At 37.9% G+C, this 14356-nt stretch overlaps 2 protein-coding genes across 4 annotated transcripts; one reads left to right on the plus strand and one right to left on the minus strand.

Moving 5' to 3' along the window:
- Positions 1–580: 580 nt before the first annotated feature.
- Positions 581–5944, plus strand: LOC106699724 (specifically androgen-regulated gene protein). Its single transcript, XM_023325105.1, has 4 exons — positions 581–686; positions 3163–3298; positions 3489–3684; positions 3795–5944. The coding sequence occupies exons 2-4, from the start codon at positions 3194–3196 to the stop codon at positions 4889–4891; spliced, it is 1398 nt and encodes a 465-aa protein (XP_023180873.1). The 5' UTR covers positions 581–686; positions 3163–3193; the 3' UTR covers positions 4892–5944.
- Positions 5798–14157, minus strand: kif17 (kinesin family member 17). Of its 3 annotated transcripts, XM_023325104.1 has the most exons (15): positions 13974–14157; positions 13522–13766; positions 13236–13382; positions 12944–13045; positions 11741–11930; positions 11100–11534; positions 10404–10483; positions 10139–10304; positions 9924–10015; positions 9673–9788; positions 8879–9107; positions 8433–8691; positions 8254–8315; positions 8048–8168; positions 5798–7065 (listed from the first exon to the last, which is right to left on the minus strand). In XM_023325104.1, exons 2-15 carry the CDS (start codon positions 13750–13752, stop codon positions 6905–6907), a joined length of 2391 nt encoding a protein of 796 aa, XP_023180872.1. In that variant the 5' UTR covers positions 13753–13766; positions 13974–14157; the 3' UTR covers positions 5798–6904. The 3 variants fall into 3 exon arrangements, with proteins under 3 accessions (XP_023180872.1, XP_014325418.1, XP_023180871.1); XM_014469932.2 differs by having other exon boundaries at positions 5798–7062; positions 13522–14157; XM_023325103.1 differs by having other exon boundaries at positions 13522–14157.
- Between the last annotated feature and the right edge of the window lie 199 nt (positions 14158–14356).

The following is a 14356-nucleotide window of genomic DNA, read 5'->3' on the forward strand; positions in this document are numbered from 1 at the left end:
GTTCTCTGATAGCTGTATATTTTTAAAAAAAATATAACCCATATTTTCTCACAATAAGGAAGGTGTTTGTCACTGCCTGTTTTAAGTCATAGTGAGATTACACCACGTTATTTTAAGCTACCCTCACTTAATAGGATTCAGGTTTTATTCAATCACTGTTTGACCAACTGCAGCAGTTACCACTGCTAGAGATTAAGATCAAGAGGTGCAATCACTTTTTCAACCCAAACTAATTGATCTGTTTTCTATCCCACATATAATAAAGGAATAATAGTTATTTTTCTTAAACTCTAAATGATTTTTTACAAATTATTGATTTGCAAATCTTTTTGAGAACGTCGTATAACATTTTAGTACCTCTACAAACCGATGACAGGGGAAAAATCGACTCATGGGAGGGAAGAGCGGCTGACATTAAATCACACTATTTAAAGCACTTTAATATAATTAGTTTATTGTCAAATAAACTCTATAAAAACCTAGACTCGAACCTGCTGACCCTGAAACAAAACAGATAATTGTTTATAAAATGACAGCCTTGCGTGCCTCGAGGATAGTGCTGCCATCTGATTGGCTGAGAGCTTAGAGCTCAAAGTCCATGCAGGTGTTTTCAGATCCTCGCGCACAATTGAATGCGGGCCGGAGGATGACTGTCCTACTTGTGGGCTGCGCGAGGACTCAGACAGGTAGGCATCATTATCACTTAATGCTAAACATCACTGTATTAGCTGGCTATTGTCATACATCCATGTGTATAGGTAAATAATTCAGTTCATTAATATATTTAATTATCTTCATGAAATAAACTACATGTTTCAAACCACTTTCAGCGACTTCTACTTAGAATATTTTACTCTGTTGACAGTTCAAGTGACAATCAGGTCACTACCTCGGTTTTAGCTATATCAAAGTTTTACAGTTTTGGGTTCTTAATGATCAGTGGATGTTCTAATGAATATTGTAGCACACATTATGAAAGAGTGCAAAAATGGACTTAGGCCCTAATTAAAACTTAGATGCAGATTTATTGCTGTCCTGGGAAAACAAAAAAGGTTGATGTTGCTTATTACATAACTCCCTTGAGGCAGTTAAATTTATTGCTGTATATAGAACATTATGGTGGTAGCCATATCCTTGTTCTGTGGGTAATAAAAGTATCTGTGTTGAGATAAAGGCTTGGTGAATTACATTTTTACAATGCAGATGAATTAAACAAACAGAAAAGTCATAACTCTATGGTAATAATTTAGAAAAAATGTGACTGCTAAAAATGAAATTTAGTAAGGTGTTTTGGGGTATTTGCCACAGGTTATGTCAAACTAAACCTTATCAACATATCAACAACTATGTATTGTTCAGAATTATACATTGAACTATTTCTACAGTACTACAGATAAGCCCCAGTACATACTTATGTGGCAATAGGGCCTTGGAAGTTTTACAGACTTGGATTGACATACCAAAACTTGCACAGTGAACACAAGTGCTTTTGTGCCTTCGATGTTTTTGTGGGTCTGTCCTGCTGCCCTTGCCTCAGGTGCTGAAATGCATCCCAAGGTTTGTTGGTGAGTGTTGCCAGGTTCATACTGAAGGGTCTTTTACACTAAATCTGCAGCACTATCTGGGAAATAGCAACATTAACGCACATCTTTAGCTTAAAATGGCAATGCTCTGGTAAAAATGTAACACATCTTAGCAGTAGTAATGCCTACCATTTACACTAAAAAGGATTAAGATAATAACATGTGTAAACTGAATATAGAATAGCTCTCTGTAGTCCATTACTGTCACCCTCCACTTCCTCTGAAACTGATCCAGTAAAGTAAGATTAGGAGTGCCATGTGTGCTGTAATCCAAGTCACATGCGCTGGGCAGGACAGGAGCTATCTATCAAACACTAAGGTATGATAGCCTGGTATTCTTTGAAATTGGGGTTTTATAGCTGGAAAATGTCTGTGCATGTGAGTCACTCCTGTGTTGCAGAAAATATTTCCTCTTGAGGAAATAGAGACAACTTTCAGTGAAACTGGTAAAGGAAATACATTTAAACAGTCTAAGACTAAACGAGTTGTGGGCAGACTGACAATATGTAATGTTAAAGCATAAACCCAAGATTATATTTTGGATACAACTTTAGTTAATCTTGCAGATAAGATTTTGGTAATGGTTATTATCATAAAGAGTCAGAGTCCTTTACAAGTTAAAGTAAGTTATCAGACAATAATAAAATAACACCAACTACAAGAGTAATTTAAAATGGGTCACATGCATCACTTTACTTTATGATCTCCCTGATGTGTCATTTTACATTTTAAAACTTTTATGTAATCAAAAAATAAGACTATGCCTAACCTTTAGAGTTATTCAACTCTAAAAGTCAGTCCAGCATAATCAAGCTGATTTTAAGATCCAAGATTGCTGCTCTGCACGTACTGTTTAAAAAATAATTCACATGATTGTCATATTTATTACCAGGTTTAGTTCAGTCACTCATAAAGACTTTCTGTTTATGAGTCAATTATTCACAGTTTCAGGATATGATATTGATTTGTTTTATGCTATTATTTTTTTTAGAGCAAAGCAGATGATGAATCAATGATGAATTAAGGCAAACCAATATTTACAATGAGTGCATATTTCCCTTTGTTTTCTTGAAAAGATTTTTAAATTAATCATTAATACAGCAGCGGTTGTGCAACTAAACAATGCTTACACAATTTTTCAGGTCAGCAGATAAGAAAGGGTAGATCAGTCTTAGAGGAAGACAAGAATAAGAAGTCTGCAGTAATGAACATGAGTAACATCTTATAAATGGCCCCACAGTGGTTTTATGTCGACCACAGAGTAGGGTTCAATTTCAGATACACACAGCAGCAAACCTGAATTATTTTCCACACAACATCTATATCTTACGAGGATGAAAGCTGTAAACAGTATGCAGTTTTAATGTACAGTTTTAATTTGTTGACTATTACAGAAGAAAAAAAATCTGTCACAGATATTTACATTAGATATGACTTGGACTGTTATTGTATGTCTTTAACAAACAATGACAGATTACAAGCAATTTTAAGTAGCTGTCTCTCTGATAGTAAATCTTATTTGCATGAATACATTTTGTCGTTGCCTTGTTCACTTTCTTGATTTAAACTCTTTCTACAGATGAAAACAACATTGTGTGCCACTGACTAAAATGCCCAAAAGCGATACCTGGCCAGGCGGCACTGAATCAGCAACAATGAATGGCATGGAAAGTGCTGGTAGCTGCGACAGCGTTGTCAGCGCAAACTCTGGCTTTGTACGTTTTGCCTCCAAAACCTAAAAATCTTTGTGCTCATTTTTCAAAGCAGCTAGAAATATTAAGACCATAATGCTACATAATGTCTTTGGGTTTTTTTAGTGTTTGTTGTTTTGTATTTGAGGTTTATTATCTTTAGGTCATCATTCATGTTTATATTATATTTGCTTCATGAGTTCATGTGTTTCAGAGTGAAGATAGTCTAGAGCATCTTTCTGCAGAAGAGAAGGCCTGTTTAATGTTTTTGGAGGAGACTATTGAGTCTTTGGATAATGAAGACGATAGTGGACTCTCACATGATGAACCTGAACAACTTCCCGCCTCTGGAAACATTTCAGCCAAACTGGCTGACCTGTCTCTTTCTCTGGCCAAAAGCAATATCAACAGTGAGTTCATTTTTCAGAGCACGTCAGATTATGATTCAGTTTTGACTGAGTCCTCTAACAAAGGAAAGCTTGTATTTTGGGTGTAAAACCTGTACTTGTTTGCGTTTCAGGCTCACATAAACCAAGTAACCAACCCATCAAAAAAAATGTTGACACCAAACACATGCAGAGCTACCTTGTTCCAACACCTCTTGTTGTGGCAAGCGGTTCTCAGTGTTCTGTTCCCAGTACCAAATCACTCACTCCTGTAGACAAATCAGCATCTCCTAAGTCTCAGTTCAGATCCAAGCACAACAAACCAGCTCCCAGTCACAACGAGAAACGTACTGCTCCCCCAGTACCTTCAGAGGTTAATGTGATACCATCTTCCACAAAACCCAGAGAAAACTCAGCCAAGCCAACTGAAGGCCCTTTAACAAGAGGACCTCTATCTTATGATGCACTAGTTCATTTGCGGAGAAATGCCTCCCAGAGGAAGACGCCTTTATGTCCAACAGTTGATCACACTATAGACTTGGACAGACAATGTCCAACACCACTGGAAGGTTCAAAATTGGGAAATGTCACAAAACCTGATAAATCCCTCTCAGACATGAACAAGCCCAAGGCATTACCTCCTGTTGTGCCCCCAAAACCTAAAAAAATACCTGCCAACATATATCCAAAAATTCAAAATGAATCCATGACAGCAGACCTTTCAGAAAGTGTCAAACAAGCAACAAATCCTGAGGTAGTGAGACTGGAAGCTTTGCAGAAGCTCGGCCTCCTGAAAGGACTCGAGCATGAGGATGGAGCAAAACCTCTCTCTAAAAAACCTGCAAGAGATCCATCAGACCCAACAAGAAACCCATCGTTCTGTTCCTCTCAAGAGAAAACAGAACCCAAGAACAGGCCTCTGAAGAACAGTGCTAGCGTCCATCAGCCATCCAAGGAAGAACAACAGCCTGTTTTATTATTACATGTTCAATCTCAATCCAGTGGGTTGAAGACAGAAGGTTTGGAGCACTCCGCTAAACAAGACAACTACAAAAACAAGGGAAAGCACCCACAGCACAAATTTTATGGCAAGTCAATGAAAACCACCACCACATCTCAGTCTTCATCCGACACCCCTGTAGACTCAGTGGGTTACACTGCGATGATGGTTCCTGGAGTGGGATCAGATCGAAAAGAGGCTCTCCGAAAACTTGGTCTGCTAAAGAGTTAAACCTTGCATATAGCTTAAGTGTGTCTAACTGAAAGGATTTATGAGTGTTTGAGTATTACATGGGAACTTTGAGCATTCCAACTCTTTACAATGTAAGACTCATTTGTAAAGAGAACACTTCTTTAAGTTCCAAAAATCATTCAAAATATGCCTTGCACATTTCAAACCCATTCATTTCTGTATATTTTTCTCAAGATAATGTTATCTAAATCAAAAATAAGTATGTATTGTAATATTCAGCTTGATACAGCAAAAAATGAGGCAACCAAAAACTAAATCAGCCTAATTGTGAATAAGGAACATTGCCCTAACTGACAATTGTTGATTGTTCACTTTTCACAGATGTGCCTGAAGAAGAGTTGTTGCAGCTTTTATTTGTTTTTGGGATTTTGTGAAGTATGATTTTGCAGTTGTTCATTAATTAACTGCAAAATGAATCCCAAATACTTGATTACCAAACGATGTTTTTCCGCATGTTTGAGTTACATCGTCTAAGAGAAAGCTGAATTGTTCATGTTTGAATTGGACTGTTAAAAACCAATAAATATATGTAAATGTTCTAATCATCTGTGTTTTCCACAAATGCTTATGAAAATAAAATTTGCACAGAATGTACCGCATCTTGAAAGCCTTGTTTATTGTGCTCATTTCAGAATTACATGTTGCGTCCAACCAGACCACAGAAACAGCAGAGCACATTTTGAGTTTTGCAGTGCAGCTGCAGAGCTGTTAACAAGGAGACTGTTTGGCCTTGTAATTTGATCAACTTACAATAACCTGCAGGCTTTTTGACCTATTTTTCTTTTTTTTTCTGAAACTGAAGAATTCTGTTCTGTACTTTCGTTACAGAACATCAGCTAAACTACTCATCTTACAGGCCACTCAGCCACTTACACAGCCTGCTCAGCTGTTCTTCTGTTATCCGATTATCTTGTGGACAACCCCCATGTGCTGCTGAAGATAATCTGTTTTCTCTGTTTTCCTGATACCCCTCACATGGAACTCTTCTGACTCAACAGCTTGTGTATTAGCATTGAATAAAGTTGTAATAGTGGCTTGGTGTCTCCGTCTTTTATGTCTGAACAAAAGTTAGGCATCAAATTTGAAAACCGACACAGCTTTAGTGATATGAAGCAATAGATAAAAAAAACTAGGACTTTCCTTTTAAAAAAAGCCAAATCTGAGCTCAACACATTTCAGAAAAGACTAAGTTTATCAGTATGGAAAAAGAAGTGGGAATAAAGTGCATCTGCTGCAATGTTAACGCAAGTGATAACAAAATACCCTGACTGGCCACTTTATTAGGTATGAATATGGAAATCCATCAATACCACACTGACAACTCAATGTATTTAGACAAACAGAGCACCAGAATGAGAAAAGAAGAGGATTACAGTGACCAAGAGTTGTGTGGACAAAAATGTCTAGTAGCCTTCCTATCAGCTTGAACCAGTCTGCCCATTTCTCCTCCGACCTCTGATAGGAATAGGAATTCAAATATAACAATTATTATAATCAAAGTATGCTGAATAATATCTCTGAACATTTAACCCTGAAGGAGATGAGCAGACACTGGTGGTGTGTGTCAAAATGGACTAAGCATGCTATAAAAATACAGTAAATCACTATGTAGCATAAATCCAGTTTAATCACAGTAATTCTGAGTGTGCATTTGCTGAGAGAAAGCAAAGGAGAGATATCTATATCAATGTATCTATACTACGGCTCAAAGCTATTTCTTAATAGTTTTTGTCTGAACTAAATGGCACAAGTTACACTGTTAAACAAAAATACAGCCAATTAAATACTAAAGCAACTTAAGTGAGCAAATCAAACTTTTAAGTAATTGGGGGGGGAAAAATCTGGGATTGTAGTCTTACAATTCCAGATAAAAGATGCAAAAAAGTAGGTTGCTAGCAATAAATATTTTATTTTATCCCAGTATACAAACTCTTTCGAGTCAAAATCAAATGTTTATGAGGTCAGCTTCCTGTTTGAAACACCAAAGTCCCTTTATGTCTCTTCACTATGAATGTGAGACTTGCTTTTTCTGCGCTTCGCCTTCCCGTTGGGCACCGAAACTTCCAGAGACTCTAGGCGAAAGGGCCGTGGCAGGACAGGGTCTGACCTGGGAGAGGGGTTCATGTTGGAACCGTTCACAGAATGGTAGCCTGCTGCACCAGTGGAAGAGAATAAGTGAAAGAAAAGGAGAAAAATGGAAGGAAAAAACAAAAGGAAGTAAAACGGGTAATAGTTATCTCTTGCCCCTTTTTCACATTACGATGTACTGTATGTGTTCACTGTAAAGGTAACAATAAATGTTCAACACTAATTTATACTTGATTTTCTAAATAAGCTGACATGGTTTAAGTAATGTTGTAGCTTCATTACAATGTTCCAAAAAAATTTAACACTCTGAGCTGTTAAATCATGGACAAACAAAACAAAGTAGCACTCTGCTTAAAAGTGACCTATTACGCTTCCTTGAACAAGTTAGGATAATACAAAATATGTTCAAAAAAGTTTTTTTTACATAAAATCATTTTTAGATAATGAGATTTTGTTCTGCTCCATTCTGCCGATTTGGTGCTCTATTCAGAAAGAGACGGTCTTACAGTCTCTTGTCACTTTAAATCCAAATAAGCGCCACGCCTCCCAACTCAAGTTTACACTCACACAAAAATGGCTCCAAACAGAAGCACGATTGTAATAATAATAATTACAAATGTTTATTCTATTTGATGTCTATTGTTCTTTCTATTGAAGTGTTTTTATTATTTTATTGTTGTATCTTTTATTTGAGTTTTGAGAAAGGCTCCTATAAATAAAATGTATCGTTATTATTAAAACCAGCTGACCAAAAATGCTGGTGCTCAGCTTGGGTTGCTAGATAACAGGGCTGAGATTGTCTGGGGTTGCTAGGTAACTGCACAATGTCCATGGAATGTGACTCAACAATCAGGAGCTTTTTTGATTTTCCAGATGCCACAAAACATTAACTTGTAGCCAAAAAATGGCTGAGTAGATTTTTTAAGCATGTGGGCTGTTTTTGGTAGCAGTTGATACCCAACTAGAAGTATAAAACCATGCTAAATATGAATTTAGCATAATCGGTTCCTTTTGCATTATTAATGTCTGCACTGATGATTGACTCACCATGTCCTTTAACAGCATCACCGCTCAGCAGCTGACTGGCTCTTTTTGACTTAAAGTAGTTGCTGGCAATACTCTCACTGTCTTTGCGATCCAGCAATTCCTTGTACCGGTCTTCTTCAACCTGTAAATATAAACATATGCTTGTGTTTTAAAGTTTAATTAACAGTGTGTATTTGATGTCAAAGACGATCTATAAATTCACACACCATAAGTGACTCGGCATGATCAGAACCTGAATCTCTGCGGGATGAAGGATTTGGAGTCACTGCTACAAAAAAGCAGAACAAGCAAAAAAAGAAATCTTCAAAAAACGATGGCGTTCCACCTTGGATTTAGTTTAAAAGTGTTTAAAAGTTTCACCATGCCACTGCATCATATTCCTTACCTGAAGGCAGAGTTGTTTTCTGCACCATCACATCTGGCAGCTTCCAGGTGGAACTGTCATCATCCCAAACAGCTTCTTTCCTCATGCGGTCCAGGTTGCTGTAGTTGCAGTCTCGGCGTACCAGTGGCACCATGCGCTCCAGCAGGCTGTTCAGCAGCTGGCCTTCCCTCTCAAGCCGGCGAATGTTTGCCAGATAATCGTTCCTCTCCAGTTCAAACTCCGCCTGGAGGTCACGGATCTCCAGTTTGGCTGCTTTCAACTGTTACAACAAAATAATTTAATCTTGGCTTAGTTATCCAGTATAAATAACATGTAAACTGTGGTATGTATAATTTAATTTTGGACACAATAATAAAACATTAAAAGCGCAATCAGCTCCAGGCTTGATTCCTTTTAAATTTCACAGAAGTTCTTCAAGTTCTGCCCCTGAAGCTACTGCCACCCACCTTACCCTGGACTCTGGACAGTATCTGGCTTTTGGCATGAACTTCTTCCTGGATTGAATTGTACACATTCAATAACACACTGTCACTCTCCTCACTGTCTTCTGACAGTGCATTGATGAGCTGGGCCTTTCTCTGATCTGCGAACTTCTTCCTCTGCCGATGTCTCTGCTGTAACTCATTGTTCCTGGCCTGCTCCCCTCCTATTACTTCCTGTTCTAGTATCTGCAGTCTTGAGAGATAAAGGAAGAAATAAATCATCAGAACAACAGTATATTTAGTACCTAGCAAAAGTATTAACACCCTTAACCCCATTATTAATATAAGAACCGCAACAATCAAAGTATTAATTTGGAATGCTATGTAATTAATCAACACATGCATATTAGTGAAGTGAAAAAAGGATACGTGGTTTTAAAGATTTTTAGTTTTTGAACACACACACACCTTTTTGAGTGTAGTTAAAGACTAAACTGAGCATTCCCCCCACATATCTGCTCTGTCTTTTCATGTTACAAACTGCAAATGGGATGTCTTCTTGTTTCAAAAATGATCTTTTTCTTAACTTTCTTCAATAAAGCCCAGATTTTTCTATTGATGTTCTCTAACAAACTTCCAATACCTTCACATAACAGCTCTATTCATATTACACACAGCTGAAATTTGCAGCACTAATTTACATAGCAAGTGGAGGTCTCCTAAAGGCAAGTAGTTGAACCAGATTAATTATCAATATAGAACACACAAAATTTTGTAAATAAAGTACACAATATAAAATTTGAGATAAGCCCTCGTACCTTTCCAGTACATGTTTCTGGTCCAGAGGCTCATTTGATTTGGTATCATCTGAGTACGTGAGCTCATTTCCATCTGGATCTTTTTGAGTGCTGACTGCAGCACAAGACGCATCAGGCTGCCTCAGCAACATGATGACACACAGAAAAGAAACTGGATTTATTGTTATGTGGGGAGGGGGGGGGGTTCTTTATCCCTTTCGGAATTACATCTGGGCTTTTTATCATTCATAGTCACATTAGAATGACCATACCTTTCCCAGTGAAGTGGTTGTAGAGAGACTGATTTGATCAATGTTGGGTGTGCTCTCTTTCTCTTCATCTTGAGCTTTACAGCTGGAGCTCACTTATGTTGAAAAATATTTAAATTTAAATGTAGCAGAGGCTTAGTAAGTCACAAAAGAGGAACATCATCATCCTCCTGTACAGATATATTGTAAAAGGAAAGTGTAAGAAATGTTCCCTTTACCTTTCATAGGGTCAGAGCTCCCTCTGCTGGCTTTGGCATTCTCCAGATTAGACAGCTTTGATTCATATGAGCGCTGCAGAGCAATAATGTTTGCCTGCAGCTTTGCTTTGGACTCCTTCTCTGCATTGTACTCGGCCTGCAATTTTGCCAGCTTTTCTTCGTACTCCTGTGGAGACAGTAGAAGAAGAACCATCAATCAACTGGTTGTTGTGTAACGGCTGCTTCAATGTGCAATGATATATCTGTGTGGGAATCGTCTGTTTGCCTCTTTAATCTTTTCCTTTGTTTCATCAGCATTGGGTGGCAACCGTGAAAGAGCATCTGCAGGCTGATCAGACAGAAGAGCTGTAGAAAAATTTAAAGGAAAAAGGTAATTAAAAACAGACTTTCTCCTACAATTTTCCTTTGTATTACTTTTTATTATTATTCAATTTTAAAAACATGCATACAAAGTATTGAAAAACTGTATAACTTCTTACAGATATATATATATATATTTTTTTTTTGTTCTCTTTTACACGTAAACGTTTCAGGTCCTTAAACACATTTTGATAGCAAACAAAAACAAATCGTTTTTTTCTGTCACCGCATGGTGGTGGTAGTGTGATGTATGGAGTGGTATAGTCAAAGTCTGGATTAAATCCATTTAAGATGACTTTAAGCAAGACAATTATATTCAAAAACCCTTCTAGTGGGCTGAAATAAAACAATTTTGCAAGGAAGAGTGTGCCAAATTTCCCCAAAATTTCATCCAGTTACAACAAATAATTGACACCAGTGATTTGAAGTTGTCAACTGCTTTTTTCTGTAAGAGGTTAACTTGTCATTTATATATTTAGGCTAATTTTGCTTGATACAAAAATGTAACAATCTGAAACATTTAATTGTAAAAAAAAAACAAAAAAACTTTACAAGGCACGGCAGCTCTGTAATCAGGTTTTATACTAAAGGTCAGAGATACCTAGCTGGCCTGAGACGAGGGTCCGCAACTTCTTGATCTCCTCCTGATACTCTCGCAGCAGAGCATCCTTGGGGTCTTCGTTGATTCGAGGTCTGTTCTGGATGCTCTTGGCCCGGTTTGCATAGCGCAGAGTACTCAGACTCTCCTCATAGTTGTTATCAGCAGGTGAGAGGCAGGCGATCATCAATGTCCGTGTGTTTCCTCCCAGAGAGTCCTGCAGCAGTCTGGTCAGCTTGGAGTCCCGGTAGGGGATGTACTTGGAGCGGCCGACCACCAGGGCAGAGATGACATTGCCCAGAGCCGAGAGGGAGAGATTGATCTTTGTGGCCTCACGGAGTCGCTCTCCAGTGGCACCAGTTTTAGACTGACGCTCACTTCCTGCCAGGTCTACAAGGTTAAGTTTGCCTGCTCGTATATGATCTTGACCGGCTGGATCTGAATATTTGGTTGATAAAAAAAAGAAAGAAAAATCCAGAAAAAGTTATCTGTCTTCAAACAAAATAAAATCAACTAGTGAAGCAACTTTAAAATCATGCCACAGCATAGAAATATAAATGTTTAGGAACAGCAAAGTAAGATCAAAATAACACAAATGAGACAGGGCTTAGTCAAAGTCTTTGTATAAATGATTGCATATTTACCAGTGTTACAGATCTCCAAACGGATGGTGAAAATAGAGTGGGAGCGGGAGGAGTCTTTATTCATCAGCGTGCAAGCCACTGCCCGGTTCTTCCAGCCTTGCTCCATGATTCTTTCACATTCCCCTACGCTGTGCACCGTGAGCATGGTGAGGTCCGGCACATACACCCCACGCTCCGGGTGCTCTTTCAGCTAGCCATTCAAACGGCGTAATAAAAACACACACTTAATACAACTCCATTATCCTCTTAAAACACCTTGACCTCTCCAAAATACTTCAGTTCATGTTACTATGGCAACATGAGCAGTAAGTGTTGTGCATAGATATCAAGACACAAATAAGCAAATTGGTTATAATTATAAGTACATATAAGTGAATTACAATATCACCAGAATTTTATTTCAGGGATTGTTTTAAAAATTAGATGATTATGGCTTAATAATATGTCAGATTATGGCTTACAAATCCAGTAAAAAATAAAAATATATTTTAATAAAGAAATTTGGGCCTATTGAAAAGTATCCTTATATATTTGGTCCAGGGGATTTTTTTAATGAATTGTTACGTAGGTGTTTTTCATAGCATGGCAGTCATCAACAAATGAAATGGAATGAGAAATAAATCTAATTTTAAAAAATATTAAATTGACTTTACTTTATAAAGAGCACTTTGCACCACTACACAACAGTTCAATCCTTAGTTAGCTGCAGGTAAGATGTTTTTAATATTGCAATTGGTTCAGGAAATGCTAATGAGGAACAGATGATGTGTGTAAGATTTAACTTTAACTAGCTTTGCTTCACAATCACATACATTGTATGCATACAATGCATACATTGTGCAAAAATGCACAATGAATGCATTTTAAGCGCATTTTTCCTTCCACTCAACTTTCCAATAACATATGTGAATATCGATCTTTTAAAACAACCAGCTTCTACAGCAATGGCATTTTTACCCTGGTGTAATTGACTGTCTGCTGGACAATGTCAAGTCAGCAATCTTCCCCATGACAGCATAGCCATAATAACATGATCACAATTTAGATCACACTTTAGTTGTAGAAATGTCTCTTTTCTTCTTATTGATCTGATACAATATTTTTTGAGAAACTCGATTTTTATTGTGTGTAAACAATAACCATCACAACAGGAATAAATGTTTGAAATATATGCACAAATTTGTTACAACAACAAAGACTAACCTCATGTTTCTGTTTGGTGTTACTTCCCAAAAGGTCTCTTACTTCCTCATTGTAAATCTCCAGGTACGAGGCCCTCACAAGGAATTTTGTGTTTTCAGCGCACTGTCTTGCACACAAATAGTAAGCACAGTTACTCTTCCTAAGCAAACACAGCTTAGGCAAGTCTGGACAATAACTATAACTAAGTGTGCTCGATACATGCCCAATGCCCCTGTTTGTTGTTTTAGGAAAGACTAAAAAAAAAAACTAAATCTGAGACATAGCTACAAAAAAAAGGAGTTCTCAGCCATACCTGAATGCTCTCAAAAATGTGCTCAAAAGCTCGTGGTATTACACCTTTCTGAGTTGCAGGTTCAGACACCCCCTGCATGGTGAAAGATTTTCCACTTCCAGTTTGCCCGTAGGCAAAAATTGTGCCATTGTATCCTTCAGTAACACCCTGCATAAATACATCTGTGTTAAAGGATCACACCACAGTTGCGACTTTGATGCAATCATGAGGTAAGGTGACTGAGAGTATCAAGTAACAAGCATGTGACCTACTGTTATTCATTATTCATTTATTTATAGCTGCTTACCTCAATCAAAGGATAGGCAATCTCGTTGTACAGCTGCTCAGTAGTTTGATTAATGTAGTAGGTCCCGTCAAAAGTGAACTGTTTGGGTGGCTCATCCTGTGCCCCTGGCTTTTCAATGAAGCACTGGCACCGGTGGACATCCATGGACAGAACCATCTTACAGCAGAGAGTCTTCTCCCTGTCATCCAGCGGCCTGCACCTCGCCACCACCTTAACTGACTCTGAACCCATAGCTTAACATCCACCTCACAGCAGGGGACAATGGGGTTAGAAACGGTTATTGCTAACCGAAGAGAGGAAAAGCTTAGGTCTTATGAAAACCTAGATACTTAATAAAAGTCAGAAGCAACAAGACTCAACGACTAACTGCTAGAAGAATTATATTAACAATTTTCTTCCCGACATAGAGGTTAGCAAATACAGAAGACAGAAATATTTATGCACCTGCTGACCTCGTCAGAAACAGCGTTGGGTCTCCTGCTTCTACGTCTCGGGTCTTCCTCTCTTGGTAGCGTTCTAACGTTACCTAGCAACCTTAAAGGCCCAATCCGAGTCAAAGCGGCCGAAACGGGCGGCCATCTTGGAAAGGAAGAAAAAGATAGGATACTGTTGCATCCTAAAAGTATTTTATTTAAATTATTACTATTTTTTTTCATTTATGAATAAAACACTCTATTCATTTATTTAACATATATTTATTTGCCCAGTTGTTTTTGTTCAGCCGCAGAAGCATTACAGAATCAGAGCTGCGTGCTACGTCACTGATTGGTTGGGTAGCGGAAGTACTGTCAGTTGGTCAGTTGTAACGTTGTAGCTCTGAAAAAGAAGAAGCTTT

This window comes from Xiphophorus maculatus, chromosome 20, assembly GCF_002775205.1.
Source record: "Xiphophorus maculatus strain JP 163 A chromosome 20, X_maculatus-5.0-male, whole genome shotgun sequence".
Taxonomy (NCBI): domain Eukaryota; kingdom Metazoa; phylum Chordata; class Actinopteri; order Cyprinodontiformes; family Poeciliidae; genus Xiphophorus; species Xiphophorus maculatus.